At 34.7% G+C, this 23,789-nt stretch overlaps 1 protein-coding gene across 2 annotated transcripts in view; it reads right to left on the bottom strand.

The window, feature by feature from the left end:
• LOC111054163 (neuroglobin) overlaps positions 1-23,789 on the bottom strand; it is an 80,538-nt gene that overhangs the window by 43,674 nt on the left and 13,075 nt on the right. For both annotated transcript variants that reach the window (XM_022341137.2, XM_039437878.1), the window contains exon 2: positions 22,568-22,902. In XM_022341137.2, coding sequence (XP_022196829.1) covers positions 22,568-22,794 — 227 coding nt within the window. In that variant the 5' untranslated portion in view covers positions 22,795-22,902. The remainder of the gene's footprint in view (positions 1-22,567; positions 22,903-23,789) is intronic.

Raw genomic sequence — 23,789 nt, 5'->3', positions numbered from 1 at the left:
TTCGACAAAACATTATGAACGTAGATTCGAATATCAATGATCTCGCTGGATTCACTTTTCTTAACATTGAACTGCTGTTTTCATCGTCTTGAAAACTACTTCAGCTATGAAAACCATTTCAATGAATCATATTTCAACTTTTACATGAACAATTTTGTCGTAACGTTTTTAAAACTTATTACAGTAGGTAGAAAATGTAGTACGTGAAAATACAGCATGTATATATTCAGGGGAAACTAGAAAAAAATCAACAGCTTCTACCCTTCCCCCTTGAATTGTAATTATTGAATTAGTCTGCGTCCAAGCCCCTGTAAATTACATTCTTTATGTAGTGATAACGTATGTATTTAATAGCATTGGGCATCAAAATTATATACAGTCATAACATTTCAATCGAGATAATCGTGTTGATTGAGGAAGTGTTTTATCAATATAAGTTTACCATATTTGATCTTAATCTCTATGTTTTATTTTAAATTGATCAATGAGAATAAGGTGACTGTTAGACGCTAGTCTATTAAAACTACCAAACTTAGATAATTTCATAACTAAGATTTATATTTTTTGTTGAATGTGCTTTAATACACTCTGATAGACCGTATCCCGAACTGTACTGTATTATGAATAGATCAGGAGTAAGGCAGGCAACCCTGCAATACTTCCTGTCTCTAATAAGGAGCACTGTGACACTCAGCATTCGATCATGGCCTACTTTTTATATTCAAGCATTTTATAGTTCTTATAAGAATAAATGAAGTTGAGGATATGTAAATATCAATAAATATATACATTCAATAAATGGTCGACATGTAACTCAGTCTTCAAAGTTGTAGAGTACTGACCAGAACCAATAAAATTATAAATAAGTATTATAATATTATAATCAGATCATCCGCGACCTGAAAACTCTGACACTAGACCTGAGCCATCCAGGATACTCGATATTAGCCTATTTTTTTTTTTACCAATAAAATTGATATTTCGCCTTGTTTACCTAAAACGTTCATTTCCAGGAGCTCCATATAACAGAAAAATATCTTATAATTTCACAGTCATTTGTAATTTCCAGAAAAAGTATCTAATCAGTTAATGAAAAACCTTGAGAATGAAGCTTTGTGTGACGAGTTAAATGCATGATTCTTGCTATCGATGGGGAGGAGGAACAGAGATGGAAAGTGAGAAAGTTGTGTTATTTAGTAGCTATTGATCTGTTGTAGTCGAAATGTATAGAGTCGCTAAAATATAGGCGTTCACATTTTGTTACAAAGTTTAAATTGTATACGTATTCATCGTGGTTCGAATCGTACGGAATATTGTGAAGCAGGGAAATTTGTCGTCTGACATGTTCTCAAGCAACTTTGTAATTCAATTCCGCTAGATTTATCACACGTCAAAAAGGCAGAGGCCTTTAGAACACCGTGACGCGTGTTCGGAAAGTTGAATAGCGCCTACCATATTAAGCACAATGTTGGAGAATGAGGAGGAGATATAACTAGAGAAAGAAGAGTGATATCGACGGAGCGAAAGAGATAAAAAGAGGAACAGAGAGAAAGATAAAAGAGAGAGTGTGTGTGTGGGAGAGAGACAGAGAGAGAGAGAATGACCGTGAAAGAAGGAGGAGAGTGAGAAAGAGAATGAGATTGGAAGAGAGGAAGGGAGTGAAAGAGAGTCAGAGAGTAGTAGTAGGGGAGCAGCCACCAGAATTTGGTGCGAATACCCAACTCGATTATGACTTGCAATGATTCAAGTTTGATCAAGACGATACTGGATTAGATTCCCCAAAATGTTGAGGTTACTTTCTGCTTGATACAGGAGAATTAACAACCTCGATGTCTCACCGGTAATTAATTCCTGGAAACTGTATCAATGTCGGACGGTGAATAATCGTAAGTTTAAGACGTTTTTGGGCAATCGACTGTTACAGGGATGATTAATTATCGCGTGAGGATTTTTGAGAAGCTGGATATCGATATTTGTCTCAGCGTACAAGGAAAAAGGAGAGTAAACTGAATTGTGTGTTTTTAAAAATAAATTCATATGGAATTGTGATTTACAATATTCTTCACCCAATTTCCATTCATATTGATTAATTTTTACTGCTGATATAACAACACTCGAAATAATATATTCGGTAACATAGTTAGTCATTGGTTTGAATGATAGAATCATCAATGATTTCAACCAATAACGATTAAAAAGTATTTTTTTCAGCCCTGAAAACTTCCAATACGTTGAGAAATAGATGACTCTAGCCACAAGGCTCTAGCCGCACGTCTCGAGTCGCGTGCCTAGAATCGTCGCTGAGGAATTGCACCTTGAGGCGTGTGATATTGAAGGAGGTTTCCACATACTAAACAAGGATACTACTGTTATGCAATAATTGATAGATTCATATAATTAGACAACGGCTTGTGGATGGAAGCAATTTCACATTAAGAAATAATTTTTGGAAGAATATTATATTTATTATGCAGCCCCTTGATTTTGTTTTAAAAAAAATGAAATATTCATTATGATTAGATGAAGAGCGAACAGAATGAACAGAATATTGAAAAATATATCAATATCAGATAAATTGAAGACGAGACCTGGACCATGAGAATGAAATATTGTCGGCTGGAATAAATGAGTCAGGCCAATTGTTTCTGTGGATCATGATCCGCAAATGATATGGATTCAATATTCGAGTGCAAAATCCATTCCATTAAGGTACTGCTGGTGAATTCAGAATGAATGGAGAAGGGGAGTCAGTGTGCATTCGGTATTAATTTGTCGGAATTGGATTCAAGAATAGTGAGAAGCATTAATATAAAGCGGAAACAAAAGAGAGAACAAGAGTGGAAGTTGAAGAAAGAGAAATGGAAAGATAAGATAAGAGTCAAGAAGTCGTCGTCTTCTCGGGTCGCAAAAGAATGAATAATGAATGTGGGCTTCTCACGGAATCAAAGGCTTCTCAGATAAATTCAAAATTCTCACAAGCGTCAAAAGCTGTGAAAACTCCTCCAGTAGGACTGGCGCGAGTAATTTTCAAGCGATATACATTATTCATTTATTCTTGTGCAGTCGAATGGATGGCCAGAAGCTGAAATGGAAGACTGCCACGTTATTGAATTCATTTTTTCCACTTGTTGACTCAATAAAATTAGGCTCCACGCGTCATCGCCAACCCTATCGCTGCAAAAATATTCGCTTTGATGCCCAAGAGAGCTGATATTTATTCGTATATATGTTACCGAGTGAAGGGAGCCAAATCATCAGCACTAACAACATACTGCATCCATCTACTCAACTGCATAGCTCTAGAATAATGAATGAGAGAACGTGATATTGCTATTGTTAGATGTTACACATCACAGCATGGACATACTTTCAAAGCACCATTACGGAAAAACACATACAGAGAAAAGAAAAAAGAATAGAATATAAATTCCTTTATTTTTGACATAGGAGGGCGAAATTAGGGCGTAGTCGGCCCTCTCTTTCACTTAACCCTCAACAGAGGTGATAGGAATAGAGAAATAGAAGAAATAGAATAAAGGAATAGAGTAATACGAGGATTGAGAAATAGAGAATGCTAGGATGAATATAGGAATAGAGGAGTAGGAAAAATAAAATTAAGGAATAGAGATTGATTGAGTACTTTATTCATGTAGATTACAGTATATACTGGCCTATATACTTATATAAATTAGCTTACAATACAGCAAAGTTATAGATGAATTTACATAATATAGACTAAGAAAATAATTAATGAACTGTATATGATACGAGAAAAGCAATTTGTAATAACTAAAGATAATATTGTTATGCATCTACATAAATTGGCGGAGCTTTGGACACATCAGTGTCCATTCTACGGAAAGAATATTCAAAATATCCTTCCCACTAACGAGATGAGAGTAATAGAGTAACAGGATTAATAAAATGAAGTGGTGTACTGTATGCACTTCATTTTATTACTCTATTATTCTTTTCTCTATTCCTTGATTCTATTATTCCTACTCTTCTATTTCTATACTCTTAACATTCTCTGTGCTGTACAGTACAGCTACTCTGCACTGAATTGTAGCATATTGTTTCATTTACGCCTTTTTTAGACTTTGTAAAGTATTTTTTCAAATAAAATGTGTACTGTGATTTGCTGTTTCATTTTTCCTGTGATTCACATCTATTTCTATCATATCTAAATATAAAAACATGAGGCTCCAAATCATTCATCCATCCACGTGGATTTATGAGTATTGACAATGAAAGTTGTAACCACAGTATAACAGTTCACTCCAAGTACTAGAACACTTTACATAATTTATTGTTTACGGAGATACTTACTATGTTTCACCCACTTTATCTGTTCTATGATCGGTATCATCAGCATAACGATGTCATATAACTGGAGCCAGCGCTTACATTTTAATTCGCGAGATTATTGTTTGGCAACACGTGAATAGCTCATAAACCAGTGAGCTGTGAGAGCTCTGCCACCCACCTCAATTGCAGTGTCAGTATTCCTTACATGAATCACTGATGCCTCCTGATCAGACAATGCTGACAGTCGAGAGCGAATCTCACTAGAGCGTAAGCATACTCATTTAGTCTGTAGTTGGCTTTCTTGTGTTGAAAAGCGGAATGACTGGCTATAAGGGGAAATGAAAAGCGATTAAGGTCTCAGAAGGGCCTGTAAAATAATCATCATTACAGCATAAAACGCTTTAATCATTGTAGTCATCTCCATTATCATGGTAATTCGCTAGATAGATGGGTGTCTTTATCTTTGGCTGAGTGGTGTGATATAAAAAGTATTTTAATGGCCGTTTGCGTACTATTTCCATTGAGTTCGATTAGGTCTTCATTGTCTTCATTTCTTGTCAAAGAAGTGTGTCATAAATGCTTCAACGTCTATGCTCCTGAAATTTCTATATAGTTTTCATCTTTGGACCAAAAAGGAATAAAAAGTGTGAAAAGAAAAGTAGAAGTGTCCAAAGAAAAATATGATTCAATGTGAGACTTCCTTCAAGCCTTTGCACAGAGACAGAAATCGAGTACTTCTGGCTTGTCAATAATACGAATTACACTTATTGCAGAGGAAAGTTACAAATGCTAATTTGGAGTAACCAGTATCAACCATGTTACTGAGAGTGGTGAGTACTATTCAATTCGATTCCAACTTGTAAGTGTTTAATGATAGTTGAGTATGATTTTTCTTAGTTTCATCAAAACATATCTTCAGCTTGTGCCTGAGTTATGGGATGGATGTTCATGATTATTATAATAATGATTTTCGTTGGGATATCCATATAAAAAATGTTTGTAATAGACTCAAACAGGTATTGGCCAAAATGTATTATATTAAAGATTTAATACCTAATAAAGTGAAGAGGATGATGTATATAGCCTTGGGAGAGTCTGTTATGAGATATGGATTGCACGGGTGGGGATTTGCTAACAATGTTTATGTTAGGAGAATATCTTCGGTACAGAGGAAGATTTTACGTTTGGTCAGCAATTCTCAGGGGGATATTTCATATGAGAACCTTTTGAATAGATGGAAGGTTTTGAATATAAAAGGTATATTTCTGTTTACTTTGATTTTAGAAAATTACTTCTGCAAAAAATATTTAGTTATGAAATTATGATATATTTAGTTAATCGATATGATTTAAGGAATGAGAGGTATGTTGTACCATTTACTTCGAATAATTTAGCCAGAAACACCTTAATCTACATTATACCAAGAACTTTCAATGATTTTACCCGATATATTGTGCTGAGTTTGTTAATATGCGCCTGTTGAAAAGAAATTTAAAGATTTGGTTGAATAATTACACTTTAGATGTAAGATAATGTAACTCATTATTAATGTATTGTATTGTTGTAATTCATTCTGTTCTATTTTTTGTATGTAAGTTCAGGTTGACTATAAATATTATTTATTTATTTATTCGTGGACAGAATCACAAATCATATAAATATGATTAGGAAGGAACAACAGGCTTGGCCCAAATCTATTCCATTCCCAAATTTTGATAAATTAATAAAATGTCCAAAAAATAGGTTATGTTTCTACTGTAAAACGTTCAAGTTCAATTTTCGTCCAAAAATATATAAAGCTACACATTTTGAATTTAGAGAAATTAAAACACCAAACTATATTTAAATATAACACTAAATTATCACTTCACATTGAATTAATCAAGTTATTTTCTAAAATTTTGAACCCAAAAATACACACAACTTCTCTCACTAAGCACAGCTGTTGAATATTATAACACTCTTTAGATTTTTGAGGGCTGAGTCAACAATTAATTAATTAATATCATGATAATTTTAACTGTTAAGTGAATTCTGTAAGTAAATTTGACAGTGTAATAAACTGATAAGTGAATTTAACTGTTAAGTAAAAATAAAGTTCACTGATATTATGTATAATTATATTTGAATTTACATGTTTTGTATAATAGTACCTTGTCAAGCAGCCTCTTTGAGGTTTACACCGAACAACTGAAGTACTATCTGAGATATACAACTACAGAGACCTTAAAAGGATGGCGGATGATAGACAGGCATGGAGAACTACTGCCAACCAGTCCAACGGCTGTTAACCAAAGAGAAAGAGCTGCATTGAACTATTTTGACCATTTAAAATCAAACCTATTTCATTGAAAATAATACAATCCAGCATCTATGAGTTCTATCTTTAAAGTTTAATACTGTCTTTGATTGGAAATGCTTTGTACAGGAATGCTTATGGATCTCCTATTTGTATAATAATTGAGCTCTGATAATGAATGCTCTTAGCTTGTTGCTCGAAAAACGTTAAGTATCATGATTATGTTTGACAGTTCAATTTTCTTTCAATGAGCTCCAATCTTGGATGAAATAATCACAACATTCAATAGAATACTGATAAAAGAAGATAAACTGTGAATAGCTATTGGCTACATTATAATTATTTCAAGGGAGAACTCTCAAATCTACAATAATTAGGTTCCAAGTTTTTGAAAGTGGATTCAATATGAGTCTTTTCGTGCGAAAGTTTCTGAATCCGTGAAAGGTATGACAGCAGCATTAAATTTCCAATCAGCCTAGAGACAGTCTCTGTGAGTATTGCTATCAATTGCATAATAATTATTCCGACAGCGTCCAAATGACTCCGCGTGCCGATTGAAAGTCAATCGTTTTCCTGTGAATGGAAAAGTGCGAAAAAGAGTGATGTGGAAGGTGGGGGGCGTTGTTGTTAATGCAGGCTTCTCGGTTCCGGCGATGCCTTAATCTGGGTACATTCTTCTGAACAGGAATTGAGATTCGTGACAGGATTTCAGAGTGGAAACGATAGAATGAGATGGAAGTGAATGCAATAAGCAGACGTCTTCACCGTTGCCAAGAATGGGCCTGCAATGGCAGCGTGGAGCGGAATGCGATGGTTATGGTGGCGCCTTACTCCATCTATACACCTACCCTTCACCCGCTTCTTTCTGCTCAGCTCATTTTACATTTTGTAAATCACGTACAATCGAAATATTTCTTCATTATTACTGTACTTCCTTTCTCATTTCTTAAAATCATGAATAAAATATGCTTTCTTCCAGAGAATTTTTAGAAATAGCTTCCTGTAGCATCTGTAACGCGAGGTGTATATTCTCCAAGTACCTCTTGCCTAGCAGGACATTTCAGAAAATAATCCCGCACGCATATTTCTTGATCATTACTCTTCTTCTTTTCCTTTTCATCCGCAGTTGTCCTTTGGAGAACAAAAGGTCCAAACTCCTCTGTTTCATGTGAAACATTACAAACATATACAGTAATATCAATTTTCGCATATTTCATCACCCATCTTCGCTCCATATTTTTGTAGAGCTCTTCTATCTGTAGGTTGATATGATTCATTGTGCTATTTTATAGAACGTTATATTTTATATCACTAGAACGTGAGTTTAATTTGGTTGTTTTCAACACATGAATGAAGGAGTCTGAATCCTTTGTTTCCAAATCTTTTGCAGCTTCTACACATTAGATACTTGTTCCTGCCAGCTTCTTCCACTTTGCTATCACGTGGGGTTGAAATATTTCAGGATTTTTCATTCTGATTTGTTGTTATTCATGAATCAAACATACTTCCTTTGATGGAGTGCTCACTCTTAGATGTCTCCAATAGAACATTTACAGCTATCTTCAGTTTCGGTATCATTAGGTATCTACTTTTCGTTCTGCTCATCTTGCATTTGGTAAGTAGCATGGAAAATCAAAATTATTCTTGATGGATGGTCCTATTTGATTCACTGCTCGGTAATTATGGATCAGTAATTCGTCACTTCAAAGATTATATTATTCATCAACCTTTACCGGTACCCATCTCTCTCTCTCAGCCTTCCCACATCTCTTTTCCCAGTATGTCTATAGTTTTGAGCTTGAAGTGGCATTCAGGATCAGTACTAGATTCGAAAATTTTCAAAAACAGCTTCCTCCTATATAGTTTCTGCATCATTGTGTGCTTCCTCCTAATTTTACTGATCAACTAAATCAAAATATCTCTTGATTTCATTTTCTGTTATAGATAGATCAAAATAATATTTTCTCAATGATATTACCCATTCAGACAGGGAAGGTGAGCTGGTGCGTTGAGAGGCTTGTAACGTATCAGTTCTACATCCCTGTCCATAAGCCGCTTAATAAAAAAACCTGTCATAAACGCATACGGAGTTGAGTATCATCATGAATGGTTCAGCTACCTTAATTGATCACCCAATTAAGAGAGATGCTCTAACGAGGAAAATATATCACAAATGGAAATACAATTGATTATTCAATTAGTCTGTTGAAATAAATTTCGTCAAGCTTCAGCGAGCAAAGGATATAAAGATAAAAAAGAGTTGGATGGTGGCAGTCGGTAGGGTTTCATTTATTCCACTTGCACAGCAAGTCGTAAAAATCTGAGCTTACAGCTTCATCTGCGAGCAGCCAGTGACTACAAGAAAGCTTAAATGAAAACAGAAACTTGCGAGCCACGTATCGGTAGATACGAAACAAAAGTATCTCGGTGTTGAGTTTTTCAGGCCGGGAAAAGCAGACTTTTCACGAGGAAAATGATAATAAAAAAGTGAGTAGCACTGAGAACGTGTTCAAGCTTTTCCGAGCGGATGGGTTGGGAAAGAAGGGTGAAGAGGGGGTGGCAGTGAGAGGTAGTGTTGGAGGAGGTGGCGAAGGAGGAGGTGGTGGTGATGGAGGAAGAGGAGGAGGAGAAAGATGAGGGAAAGGAGGGGAAGGAGGAGGAGGAGAATGAGGAGGAGGATGTGAAGAAAAAAATGAATGAAGAGGAAGAGAGTGTTGTAGCAGAAAGAGTTTTTCAACTTTGTGTTTGCAAATATAAATTGCGTGTGTGCCATTGTGAGCTAGAGAAAATTTTGTCGTTGCCAGCCCCACAGTGTGAGCCTATCTATCTATCACGATTCATGTATGGTTTCTGGTTGAGTTATTGTGTGTTTTTTATTTCGCAAAAAGCAACCCGAAAGAAAATGGAATTCAATGTATTCGCAGAATGTGCGTGAATGTTGATATCGTTTCCACGATCACTTTCATTCTCAACTCACCCTTTCTCACTCATTCTCTCTCTCTCTCTCTCTCTCTCTCTCTCTCTCTCTCTCTCTCTCTCTCTCTCTTTCTAAATCTCTCCCTCTCTTCTCCAAACCTCTGAAGATCAAGATCTCTCCACCATTCACACTTGTATCTTCTTTTCCAAATCTCTTGCGGAAAATAACAAGATTGGTGGCCAAACCAGGATTATCAGGACGAGTCTTGTCGCCATGTCAAGTCTCATCTGTGTAATTGAATGTGTGGATGATCATTGCATTGGATAGCATCACACTTGCTATCAAGTGTCTGTTGACACATTTGGTCGAATGAGTTGGAGCACAGCACTCATGCGGCGCTTGTCATCTCTCCAATACGACTAATTCTATTTATTTACACTGGCAACATTTTAGTTCGCTATGATGCCTATGTAGTTCGTTAACATTGAAATCAAACTTTCTGATGTTGATTTAGCATAAGTTCACAAAACAGTTTCAAGAACACACTATCATCACCACTTATCATCTACTCATCAGATTATCAGTTTGACTCTGGTTTTTACCTTACAAAAATAACTGTTTCTTTGACTATTGATAATAATGATTCCGGTGAGAATAAGTGAATAAATAGTAGATGATGAATAAATAAGAGCTGATAAATAAATGGTAGATGATAAATGAATGATAGGCTCATTGTAGATGTGATAAAGTAGATAAATGTTATTTACTAATTCATAATAATTGATCGAAAAAATCACGATCTAAAATTGCAGATTTGGTTGATTTTTATAATTTTACTTGCTGTTTTTCTAAAGTAAACTTGCTCATCAGTTTACAGTGTGATATTGAGCGATATTGTATCATCAACTGAAATGAATAAAGGCATTATAAAAATAAATAAAGCATTGAAATAAAAATTGATGAATAATATAATGATAATTCATTCAAATATCTTATAGAATCCAATGAAAACTATAAGAATAGAACTAAGGACTTCTGCTACTGCAAATATTTATCAAGGAACTGAATAGCAGAGGGAAATTCATTAAAGGTAACTACCCAGAAAATAAGAAAATCATTATCATAAATAATAAGGTAGTAATATAATGAAAAAAGTGCTAGAACAGCAAAGTTTTCATGAATGAATGACTAGACTTATCTTTTAGATGACTCTATGAAAACAATAATTGAATCGCGTTTCAAATAAATACGTTTCAAATACTGTATTTCTTACCCTCATAGTGTTTCCATTAAGGTTTTCCCCCACACTCTTCATGGGTTCAAATGCTTATTCGTTTCATATGAAAAAAAACATGAATATTACATCTTCATGACTTTTTATTCATTCATTCTTCATTCATTTTCACAATAAGTACATAATCAAAATTATAGGGAGAGGAAATAAGGTAACCTTGTGCTATTCCTCTCAAAAATTTAGATAACATATAGACCGAAATAGGTTGAGTCTTGTAGTTCTACAATTCACAAAATTTTCAGTCCTCAAGTATTTTAACAACGTAGATTTTCAAATTTAGATGCTCAAAAATGAACATAGAAACAATTTTTCACATTATTACAACTAAAATGGGAAATAATCACATATTAAAAATATAATTTTGAAGAATATGACTGAATCCAATCATTCTATATTAACGTGCATTAAATGTTGATTCCATCTCATTATTGTGGTATTTATCATTATCACTCATTTATTCAAATTGATATGGTTATTCAATTACGTTGTCTCAATTCAAAATGCTCATAAATTACCTTAATCACGCCCCATGTGCCCTTACAATGTATGTTCCACTTTTAGGTGAAAGTATGCGTGGATCTAGGTGAGAAAGAATGTGACGTAAGAGAACAAAGAGTTGAGGAAGAGGTGGAAGGCGAATAAGGGATGAGTGATGAGAAAATAAAGGAGAATTGCTGTTGAACTGCTGTTGTAGTGGATTCCCTGCTTATAGTGTGGCGAGCCTTTGAATGAGTGGCCTTTTTTAAGCTACCAAAGATCCAAGGCTATTCCATTCTTTTGTGTTGCTCCCCAAAATTCATGCTCTTCACTTCGTACTTATCGTGCTATGAAAAATTCTTGTCACTGAACATCGTCTCACTTTTCTTCCTTCTCTCACTCATCCCTATCTCACCCTGTTCCTCTCTCTTGCCTCTCCATCTCGCTTTCCCCAAACAGCGAATCCTTTGCACTCATGTGTCTCTGCTCCCATTGCCCAGAACATTGAAAAAAGTAAAAACATTGTAAAAGATTATTACTGCCGAAACTTCGCACTAGTTCATTGCTCCCACAGAACCGTTGCTGGAAACCGTGTTAAGGGTGGGTGGCTTTTCACATTTCTCGTAGATACTTTCTAGATTCTGAGCAACTTTTCAGTCATCTTTATACTATTCCAGTAGAGGAATTATTCGAAAATTCTTCACTTTACACTCTTCTTCATCTTCACAGTCACTGAGTTGTTAACTTTCTATTTCTTCACTAATCTGTTAATTTTATAGTATGATTGTGGCACCAGAGATCCTTCCAGCCGATCCGAGCTCTAGTTTAAGACCTTATTCACACTCATTTTATAAATTGGAAAACAAAAATCATGTTTCCAGTAAGCAATGGACCCTCAAGAGTAAAGAATTAACTATTTTTTTGTCACAAACAGAATTGCATCGACGAAAGTCACTTCATCTGAATACAAAAATATTATTACTTAGTTCACAAGTGCACGTTATAAAATATAACAAATGACAATACAGTATTCAAATACTTTATAACAATGGATATGAGTTACGAACCAGCATTTCCTCGATTGCATAGAATGCTTTATTCTTCAACCATTTCCCTTATATTCATTGAACCTATTTATTACCTTGTATACCCCATATTTCCATTACCATACCCCATTGCCATATACTAATTGCATGGTTTATTAACTATTATCCTAAATTGAACTCATAACCTTTATAATTCATATTTATTATCAGGTAATTATTCTCATCAATAAACGATAATATAGTCTTATTTCTTGTTTCAAATTCATTTCAGAAATGTTTTGAATTTGTCCTTATTTTGCCAGTCAATACCATGTGCTCATATCATTACAGTAACACTATTTGAGAACATTTATGGAAGAGTACATTTCTGTTTACCACTCACACTAATATTCTTAGCCAGTCTCAAACGAAGAACAGACATCTCACTACAATAGAGTAGGGTCTGAATTGATCATTGGGACATGAGTCTGTTGGTTGTAAGGATTCTTGTGTACCTATGAGTTGTACAACAAACTGCCTTGTCGATTTCTCCAATAGTTTTGTCATTACATACCTTATATGACATAAACTGGCTCCAGACTCAAGACTCAAGACTGTTCCTCGAAAGAGGTTCGTTGTACTGATTCCCTTTCAAAAGTTGAATGAAGATTTTTTGAATTCCATATTCATTTTTTTATTTCATTCAGATCGAATCAAAAAGGCTGATTAAACCCTACTGCTAACACGGGTCTTTTTTCTGTTTTGCTGAACCTATAAATAGCTTTGGAACGAAGTCGGTCCAGTGCTCAATCACTTCGCGGCATACAATGTAGGACGGTCAGCCACCATTTATTTTATTGAAGTATCCCGTTTCAATGACGCTTTCACACAACTATAATTAACTGGATTTGGCAGCTTTCCAGTTATCAACGATAGCCGAAGCAGTCGAGCCATTTATAATGCATTAAACCACCTATTTTGAAAGGAAATAGTACCAATAGGTCACTCTCAACGTCATTCGTTGTCACCTAAATTCTCATCCAATGAAATTTAGCTGAGATTCACAATAATTGTGCAACCGTACAATAATTATTCCCATCTGAATTTTCTGTTTTACTCAAATTCAATAACAATATTCTAAGCTTAATTTGATTGACATTATTAGTTTCTCTCATGGAAGCTGATTTTCATTTATTTATTGGTGAGTTTATCGGTCAGTATTCTCATCCAATGAAAATTTATCTGAGATTCTCAATAATTGTATAACCGTACTGTGTATAATTTTAATTCAATTTTTGTGTGGGAAAACAAAAATATCAAACAAATATTATTTTGGATTTAAAACATACAGCTTTGTATAATATGGATGAATGCTAGCTTATAGTAGTGCTGAATCATTTGCTGAATTATTGGTTTTCAGATGCTAGAATCTTGTATTTCTATTGGTAAAACAATACGCACTGATCAATACATATTGGAAGAGATCTGCTGAACAGCTTTCAAAGCTTTCACACTTTATTTTCGTACTTTTCTTCCAGGATGGAACTGAGGAAAAAGGTACCAATAGATCAGAAATTATAAAATACCTGTTGAATTCAAGAGGGTGGTTAGCCGGAAATTCGTGATCAGTGGGCAGATGCAATCAGCACGACATCATGAATGCTCACAAAAATTTTACCTGGATACCATATCCACAACAACGTGGAGAGTCAACTTTAAGTGCAGAAGATTAATCTTTGGGTGATGAATTTTTCATTCCAGAAATCACATTATTGATCATTGATCATTGATAGTTTTTATCATGTTCCATTCAAAGCTATGAAAGTTTGATTTAGGAAGTTTTCGAATCTCTTTTTCAACTCAGGAAACGAAAATAATTTTCCTTTTTGCCCAATTTCAAATAACAATAAATATATCTTTTCAATGATCAGGTTCAGGTGTTATTGAGTTTACATTCAACTTCAGGCTTTAAAAATTTATTGTTTATCATGATGTTTTCTATATGGGTGGGATTCCATTTCATAACGTTGATATTACATTTCAATTACTTATTCACTGTGTATGATAAATGATTCCATTTTTACTGAGTTATAGATTATTGATTCTCCCAGTTATGTCGAATGGAATCTGAGTAGTAGAACTTATACAACAATGCGATTCTACAAATAAAATATTTATTTATTTTTTTTACATTTTACAATACACACATCAAATACATGATTAGAAATGGATGAACAGGCCTAGCCCAAAACTGCTCCTTTTCCGAATTTTGATAGTAGTAAGCCAACTCTTGAAGTCGTTTTACAAAACCAATGCATTTTATTTTAGTAATAAAATTTCTTCATGTTTCTTGCAAAATTTCATTATATGTCTATTGCAACATGAATGGAAAATTGAGGCTACGTACAGATAGATATAGGATTATTTCATCGTATTATCCTAGTTTCCTTCCTTATCCTATCTTGGAATACCGCGAGTATTGCGGTACTTCATTCCAGTCGGTTTTTCATTTCAGAATCTCATTTTTGCATAGAAGGTTGAACTAGATTCATGATTTTACATAGCTTTTGGTATATGACCTTGAGATTGAAAAGCTTCAACTCAATCACCCAAAAAAATTGAGAATCTTTTTTACAATTCCATCAAGTTTATATAGTTTAGGAGTTGCTATTCAAAATGTATTTCAATACCGTATGTAGAATATAATTTCCATAATATTATCGTGATCATTTTCTGAAAAAAGTTTTTATAATATATATTCATAAATATTGATATGTGTATCAAGATCTCTGTCAAGAAAGTTTTTCAATCTTCATATAGATGGAATTCGTTTTCAGTTTAGTTGAGGGTATTCGATATTTGGCCTTTGTTGCGTTGTTGGTGGGTTGCATGTGAAACGCTGTAACAGCCAAATCGAGTTGTATTTTCTCCGACTCTGGATGTTTTCTCCATAAATCTATTCATCGATTTCGAGCCGGCTGGCAGAGAGTAGAGGAAGAGAAGAAGACTGTTCCAAATTTATTAGTCTTAAAACTGAGTGAGGGCAAAGTCGATGTGCTGTGTCTAGGTGCTTTCCATGCAAATAGTACTGCGCCGTCAATCTGCCCGCTATAAGTCAGGGCTTAGATGGTGGTGAGTCGGGCTGGGGCAGGCAATCTTATAAGAAAGGAGAAAGTAGAAGATAGGAGGAAGGGGGATAGTATTGGTCGAGCAGAGAGCGTGGGCAGGAAATAGAATGCCGGATAAACTATAAAAACGTTGAGAACGAAAATGAAAGAAAGGAACTGATAAAAAGTGGGAAGAGGAGAATATAATATTATTAGAACAGAAGTTATTTTAGAAGTAAGTTTGAGTTTCTTTTCAAGTTTTCAAATTTTCAATTATAAATACAGTATTTTCCAAGCCTATGAAGTGATAAATAATATAATCTATTTTTGGACAGTTTCTATCCATATTTTGGGAAAGAACAGTTTTGGACTTTAAGCCTGTTGTTCCTTTCCCATTCATTCATAATTGAGAATAATATTGTATCTATCAATGTATAAATAAATGAATGAATAAATAAATGAATGGATGAATAGAATACAAAAAAGGAAAAGGAGAAGAAGTGGCTATTGATCAGCACGAATAAAATATATTAGGCCTAAGTTGAGGGAATTGGGATAGGTAAGGAGAAAAAAAGATAGAAGAGGAAGAATGGAATATGAAAAAGTAAATGGGTCAAGAAGAAGAAAAAAATAGATCAAATAAAAGGGAAAGAGCAAGTAGAGGATGAAAATCATGAGAAAAGGAATGGTGGAAAAAGATTTTAAAAAAGGTACGGTAATAGAAGAATTGGAGAATAATTATTGCTTTTATTTATTGTATTCATGATATTGATTTAGTGATAACTAGAATAATAAAAACTGAAGAAGAGGCTAAATGCAACAGATAAAGAGAGAGCGAGGGAGTAGTGAGTGAGAGAGAGTGATAGAAATGGTGCTTTTCTGGTGACGTCAAAATGTCAGACAATCTTTCCGTTCGTCTCTTTTCAGCCGAGATCTGTGCTTCTCCAATTTCCTCCCCTTTAATCCAGGCTATGAGTAAACGGATTGAAGTTGATTGAAAAAATCTTCACTATTTCCCTATCCGTCCCTTGTGTGGACCTAGGCATTTAAATGACGCTGTCGATGCGCTCATACCATTTGGAAGATCTTAGTCTCCAGCTTACACAGTCATACACTATCAGGCTTACACAGTATCACTTTTAGGTAAATGGAACAATATATCATTTTCTTCCTGATTCCTGTTTGGATTTATACACTGTGAATTGGAATTGAAAATGAGTGATAAGTCTCTCCCTTGTGATTTGGAAGAATGAGAAAAATACAGACATTGTCATGCGACTACCATCCAGATTATAATAAAGGCTGCACGCCTGCATCTTATTACAGAGTCCTAAAATCAATAATTCAATTTGTGGATCAAAATACCTCTTCTAAATCTCCAGAGCTCGGTTTTTTCTACCCTGGAAAGATATTCTAATCATGCTAATTTCACTCATCGTTCATAAAATTGATAAGACCTTATCACCAACGTTAGAAAGATCAATATTGAATTGATAGTAACATGTACTGAGAAGTGCTCATGCCATCAAACAAATAGAGCAAATACAGCAAGTGAATAGTTTCAATATCCTACCTAATTCTATCTCCCTCAACTTATAGTATATTATCTTATAATACCGTTATCAGGACCAATATGATGCAGTGTTTTTTAGTTGTAGCAGTTCTGATATTAAAATTGAATTAAAAAATGAAACTGAATTAAAATTGACTCTATCAACTTTTTAGTATGATATGAAATCAATGAATCACCTTAGAATGAGGCTTTATGAAGTAGATTTATGGATAATTATTTCTGTTTGCTGACCTTTCAGAATCCTTACTTTTTCAATTTGCGAGTTCCAATTATAGAAATTTTGTGATTCTCAAGTTGAATTTTGGTTTTCCCGATAAAAGTATTCCTCGCCTATTTTGATCATGAGAGCATATCCACTAGGTAGGCATGCTCACTGGGTTCACTGTTGAACTATGATAGGATAAATCTTTACATCGATGATAATAAGGTGATGATAGATTCAGCTTTCACAGTTATATTATTTAAATTGAAAAATATCGAATGTACTCGTCTACTTGTATCGTACAAGAGTATGAAAAATAGTGCAAGCAGTATTATTTGATCAAAAGGAATGCTCTTCAGGGATTTTTCATATTGGATCATTCGCACCTTAACAACTTCATTCTGTATTCTGACAACATGAAATTCGCTCTGATTCAATTCTGAATCTCACAAGGCATGAAATCTCACTTCCACTCTCTCTGAAACTTTTGACACAGCAATTAACAACCGAATAACGTTGTTAAACAATGATACCTGAACAACAATGCGTACGTGAAAGTCCTTCCTATTCTCATGAGGTTTTTTGAAGCCGGCGCGCAGTTGGAAAAATGATACAAGCTGTCACTTAGGTCCCATATGAAACGCGAGTGGCATTTGAATTCATTGGAAGAGCTGAGTTGCTCTCGTGTGGATGAGAGTGAGTGAGAAAGGAGCTTTGCTGTTTCTGACACGTGGACCATTAATTATACTTTGCACCAGTTTGATTGATGGTGATGAATAAATGCGAACAACTGTAACCAAATTGTTTCAAGACTTTTTGTGTTTCTGCTCTTTAATAGACTGAGTTGAGAGTCTAAGGTCTTGATGTCTTGAGTTCAATAATTGAATGTTTCTTTCTTAATTATTTTTCATTGAACAGGTATGACAGGTTTTCAGAGTATTATTGAGGTATTGCAGGGCTTGATGTAATAATTTATGTTTGTCCCTCGAAGTTTGTTCATCCATACTTACTTATTAAGGACCGTAATAGAGAGAACCCTCATTACCCTTCTTGAACACAATACCTGGACCCCATAAAAACTTTTTGAATGCGTCATGGATACATGATACTTTTTGGAGTATCATGAATAGAAAACTGTGGAAATACTACTGTGAACTATTTGTGGAAGAATAGATTCAATTAAAATTGATGGATGATACTTGCATAAAATATTAAAGCAAAATAGTATCACGAACTCGATCTAAGAGAATTTGGCACTTAGAATCCTCAGCCATCCTCGAGGAAAATTCACTCTAATAATTTGAAAAACATATGTATGAAAGCGTCGTTATTACCGTAGTTTTTTCATGAATAGAACGTCTTCTTACGATAATTCTGTGTATCTTATTTATTCTGTAAATAATGTAGGCCTACTCTAGCCTGATATAAAATGCATCATGTTAACTGAATCTCCAATCAGCCCACATCAGGTCTAGTTTCCGGGTGTAGTTCTCAATATTGATATGGGTGATTTGTGGATAAAATCAAATTATGAATGATTCTAACTACAATTATTTAAAAACCTTCCCTATTCATCAATTCAATCATTTATTGAGATTGATTGATTTATTCAAAACCTGGGAGGGCGAATTAGGACGCAGCCGGCCCTCTATTACATTTAACTCTCCAACACAATAATTCTCATAATAGAATGAGAGAGCACTCAGTATCGAAATTATCGTTCAAGAGGTAAATATTGAGTTTTTTGCAGAAAAATATGGAAAAATCAGGAGATGAAATTCATGAGTGAGACATGTCACTTTGTTTAGTGCAGAAATCAGGACACTCCATAAAAACGCTTTTATAACTGGAGAAGATTCAGAGGTAAATATTTGCAGTGTGCCATTTCGTTTGACGGCTACACTACTGATGCTAATATTGTGAGAGAAGCATCAAACTTGTGCAAATGGGAGAGGCTGGCTGACAAGCTAGAGTAGAGTACGTCTCCAATACCTGCTCATCATTAACACCCTCTTCTCTTCAACACACTTTCTTCCTCTCCTTCTTACTCTATCTCTTCCTCTCTCACAAACTCTCTTTCACTCTTTCTACCCCTCTTTCACATTCTCTGTCTCTCTTTTCTGCTCTGCAAGTAGAACTACTTGAATCTTCACTCTTCACATGATGTTTTTGATGTTATGATCTTTTTTCAATTCTTGCCACCTAGCTTCTCCACTGCCCTTCAATTATTCACAATTATTTACTTTTTCTGATGATGGTTGAAGTATTTATAGTTTTTGAAGTGAGATCGTTGCGACATGAGTAATGTTATATTAATTCATTTTAAACTATTCAGCAAGATCAGGAATCACACAGAGATATGATTTGCTACTCTTATTATATTTTTTCTATGATATTGTATTCGATCCAAATTCAAACGTCACCGATTGATTCTATTTCTAAAGCTCGTGATATTCCATGAATGATAAATATCCAATACATCGTTAATTACTATCAACTCTGAATTTTCCTCTAGTATTTCACCATTCTTATCTGAACTTAGTATCCATTATATGTATGTATTATGAGTGAGTGAATATTATTCAAGAATTCTACAAGCTGTGCTGTATATTCATAGTTTTTATTATACTGAAAGTTAGAAAAGGAAAATATTCTATAAAATTAATAAATTTTCTTCCAATCAACTAGGTACTGTACATTATAAGAAACTTTAAATATTAATCTTATTTGCGGCACATCTCTGTCTAAAATCTATGAGGACATTTCTTTACTTGGCCTTGGAATTGAAATTTGATTTGTGCATTAGAATTTCATAACAGTTGCTTGTGACAGCATCAGAATATCAAGTACAAAACACTTTTTCATATGCTTCTTTACTTGAAAGCTGTTTGATGAATACCAATAAGTCTGAAAGGTATCATGGTGAACGCTCTACTAAGCTATCACTTGTGTATGTTTGAGATTGAACATCCAGTAGAATGTTGGTTCTTAATTTTGAAATAATATGAGAGGCTTTAACTTGTACTGTATGTAATTCAAGGTTTATGGAAATAGTGTTTTGTTCAAACAGTAATGTTCATCTGTAGAATTCGCTAAGGTGTATAAACTAATGATCCAGTAGCAAGCTCAAATTTGAAAAACCACATTTTTTTGAAATTTCGGACGCGCTCTGGGCAATTTTTTCAGCGTAACTTTACTAAAAGATTCTCAAACTCAGAACATGCGTATGAGATCCATTCTACTGGAAATCAGTCAGAATGGGAATAATGAAACAATCACCCTCGTCAACAGTAGTAGTAGTAGGTGGCCTTTCTCTATGACTAATGAATGTACTGGTACTTTCATTAATATGTGCTGCTTAGGTACCTGAACATATGTGCTGCATTTTGGAGTTTCCTCTAATCGACAATACACTGGTGGCAAATTTAGTCCTTCTCTCTTTAGTCACAGTATGTTGTGTTAATCATGGCGCTCGCTTTATGCCCGCTTTAGGCTTGGTAGTATTTGGCTGTGGAACTATCAGTTCCAATAGCATATTTTAGTTTTTCCGCCTTAGTAAATGCTTCAGATTATTTAAGAAGAGAGGATATCAAATTTGTCGCCTTACGATGGATATTAACCTCCAATAACCGATACTAAAGGTAGGTCAAAGATTATAAGAAAATCTAGGAAACTATTATCGATGAAAGCTTCCATCAAAGTTAAATATAATGTGATATTAGTGAAGTAATTGAGAATAGTCCTTTGATTCTCTCATAATGGAAGATGGTAATTGTAATTCAAACTGATGAGTGATGGAAGAAAATGAACGGTATGCTCTTGCAGAAATGTAAAGTACCTATTAGAAGGAATCAAGATATTTTTGTTTGATATTATTTCTGAAGAGGAAGCTATCAACCTAAATTTGAATGGCTGTATTTCCTGATGTTCGTAGTACTTTGTTATGAATTCTATTAGTAATTATTATTGTATTTTGGTAATTTTGATAAGGAAGAAGACACCTATCATATAATTTAAACAGACTGAACAAACTAAGAACAATACTCAAAAGATCTTGTTATGAAAAGTTATTCAATCAACTAGTGAATTGAAGTATTGTACTATGGGATAATATGTACTCACCTCTTTGTATATAGGGCATGACCCTGATTATAATAAATTCTATTCTATTTAATCAAGATATTGAAGTAGGTAATGTCTATTTGAGTTTTAAATTAATAAGTATTGATTTGAGTATTAAAAAAAACCTAAAGAATGTTCACTTTATGATATAACTGAAGTTAAGTTTATTTGCATATCCTAGTTTATTTTTTATTCTAACAGCGGTCAATGTACGGATCCATGAATGTCTCGTGAATGTGTGTCTTTAAGCCGCTGAGATGCCTTTGACTGACGGCGGTCCTGGAGGCCAAGCCTTCTTGTGGTTTGCGGTCCCTGTCCCATCTGGACGTGTAGAGATCAACCACCGAGCTTAGATTCACATTGACGAAACAGCTTTGAGCTAACAACTTTTTCCAAATTAAACAAACGTCCCAGGAATTCTGGATGTGGCAGAATGGGTTTCAGTGACCATAGACTTTGAAAAAAGGGGGAAAACGTGAACCATTAAATCAAACTTTAGACTTTGGGGATTAAATAAATTACAGTTCTGTTTTTCAAAAATGTCACATCTTTTAGAGCGGATATCTTGAAAAGTGAAAGAGGTATAGAAAACGTTGTTAGACCAATATTGTAGAAAATTATGTAAGCTTTGATTTCTTGTAGAATATTTATGTCTGTAAAATGTATAATTTTCGAGTTATATGCGAGAAACCGAAAAATGGTACTTTTGAACCACCCCCACACCATTAGCACATGGGGTAGGGGTGGGGACTTTTGATATGTTTACCTCCTCACTACCCTTAACAGAACTGTGGGGTCAAAAATTGTCTTCCAAACTTTTCCCTCTATAACACTTCGTCGACTGGGCTAGATATGTTACAGGTTAAAAGAGAAAGGTGCAATTTTGTTGCTACGCTTGAGTAAATGAGTATTTTCAATGCATGAGAGTGTAAAACTTATGACCATGGATCAAGAAGTATGATCCGATTCTTAATTGGATTATCGTCAAAAAGGATGAAAATTGAAATATTAAAGCTTCCTGAATGCAATATCATGTCAAAAATACTTCAAAAAGGATTTATTTAGGCTTGAATGTTATTTCCAAAAGACCTCACAATATAAGTCCTCAGCAATAATTTGCTCTTCAAAAAATATATAAGTAGATTTTAATGCATCAAAGACTATTTCTATTTTACAGGATATATAAAGATACAATGAGCACTCAAAAATTATTCAAAATAATTAGAAATATTTGCTAGCTTACTTGATGAACATGTAAACTCCGGTAGGTTCCATGGCCCTTGAGATGCCCTTCCAGGAGGCAAGCATGCTGTACTTCTGCTTGGCGGTGAGGGGCAACCTAGGGTCCGGTTTGGCGGGGGCACCACCCCTCTGGCCCCCACCCCCCTCCTGCATGCCCACATCGCTGTCGCCGCCCCCATTGCTACCGCCCCTCTGTGCCAGGGCCAACTTGCCCAACTCGCAGCCCATTGTCCAACTGCCTCCAACCGCCCCTTCACTTCACCACCGACCACCGCCTCGACACCACAGCTGGGCCACTGCTACCTCACTATCAGCCACATGTCGCACGCATTTCGCCTGTAAATAAACAAAAAAAGAACAAGGTGAGAATCTTGAAGGAAACATGTTTGCTCACGTGAGCCTTTGAAATTTTTGTACAACGTAATAAAAGGCATTGGGGATGAATGAGATTGAAATCAACAATAAACACCAGGGCTACCAGGAACTGATCGTAAAGTATAAAACCAGAGATAAATAAGATTTACATAAGATAAATTATATGATATAATATAGCCAAACTCCGATTGGCTATGCATAAAATACGAATGTATATGAAAGAATAAGTTTTCCACCAAAAGCTACTCACACTAATGATTATTCTTCAAGATTGAGGCATCTTCCATACCAGTGGACTAGCCTACAAGAACCCTGTTCATAGAATGTTGCTATCAAATGAGTTTGAGAGGACTACGACGCGCTATTTTGGAGCTCCTCGTTACATTATATGAATATTTTTACTCCTGGAGTTTAAAAATTTAATTTCCCAAGTACAGATACATCCATAATGTGAATATCCTAGCCTTCATTGCTTGGTATAGTTGTTAGATTGATTAGATTGAATTGTAGATAGTGATATTTTCGAGATTGTATATTATAGGAACACTAGGAGACCTGTATAGCCACTACCTCCGTAAACAGAGGTAGTGGTATAGCACACGCAGCGAAGCATGCTTTCAGCAGCCGCACTCAACGTGATAATCTCTTGGTATTATCAAGACTTCCTACATTTGCTTTTCTACTCTGTTATTGATATCAAATTATTTATCTTGAACATTGTATCATGTTGATTTTAATGATATGAAAGAAAGATACCAATAGTAATTATTCTAGTAGGAAAACTTGGATCAACAGCATAAACTCAGGTGTTAATTGTATACATGCAGCTCAGTGTCGTTGAATAAGAC

The sequence above is a fragment of the Nilaparvata lugens genome, chromosome 11, assembly GCF_014356525.2.
Source record: "Nilaparvata lugens isolate BPH chromosome 11, ASM1435652v1, whole genome shotgun sequence".
NCBI lineage: Eukaryota > Metazoa > Arthropoda > Insecta > Hemiptera > Delphacidae > Nilaparvata > Nilaparvata lugens.
The sequence above is the reverse complement of the archived record's forward strand: the minus strand, read 5'-3'. Positions and strand labels throughout refer to the sequence as shown.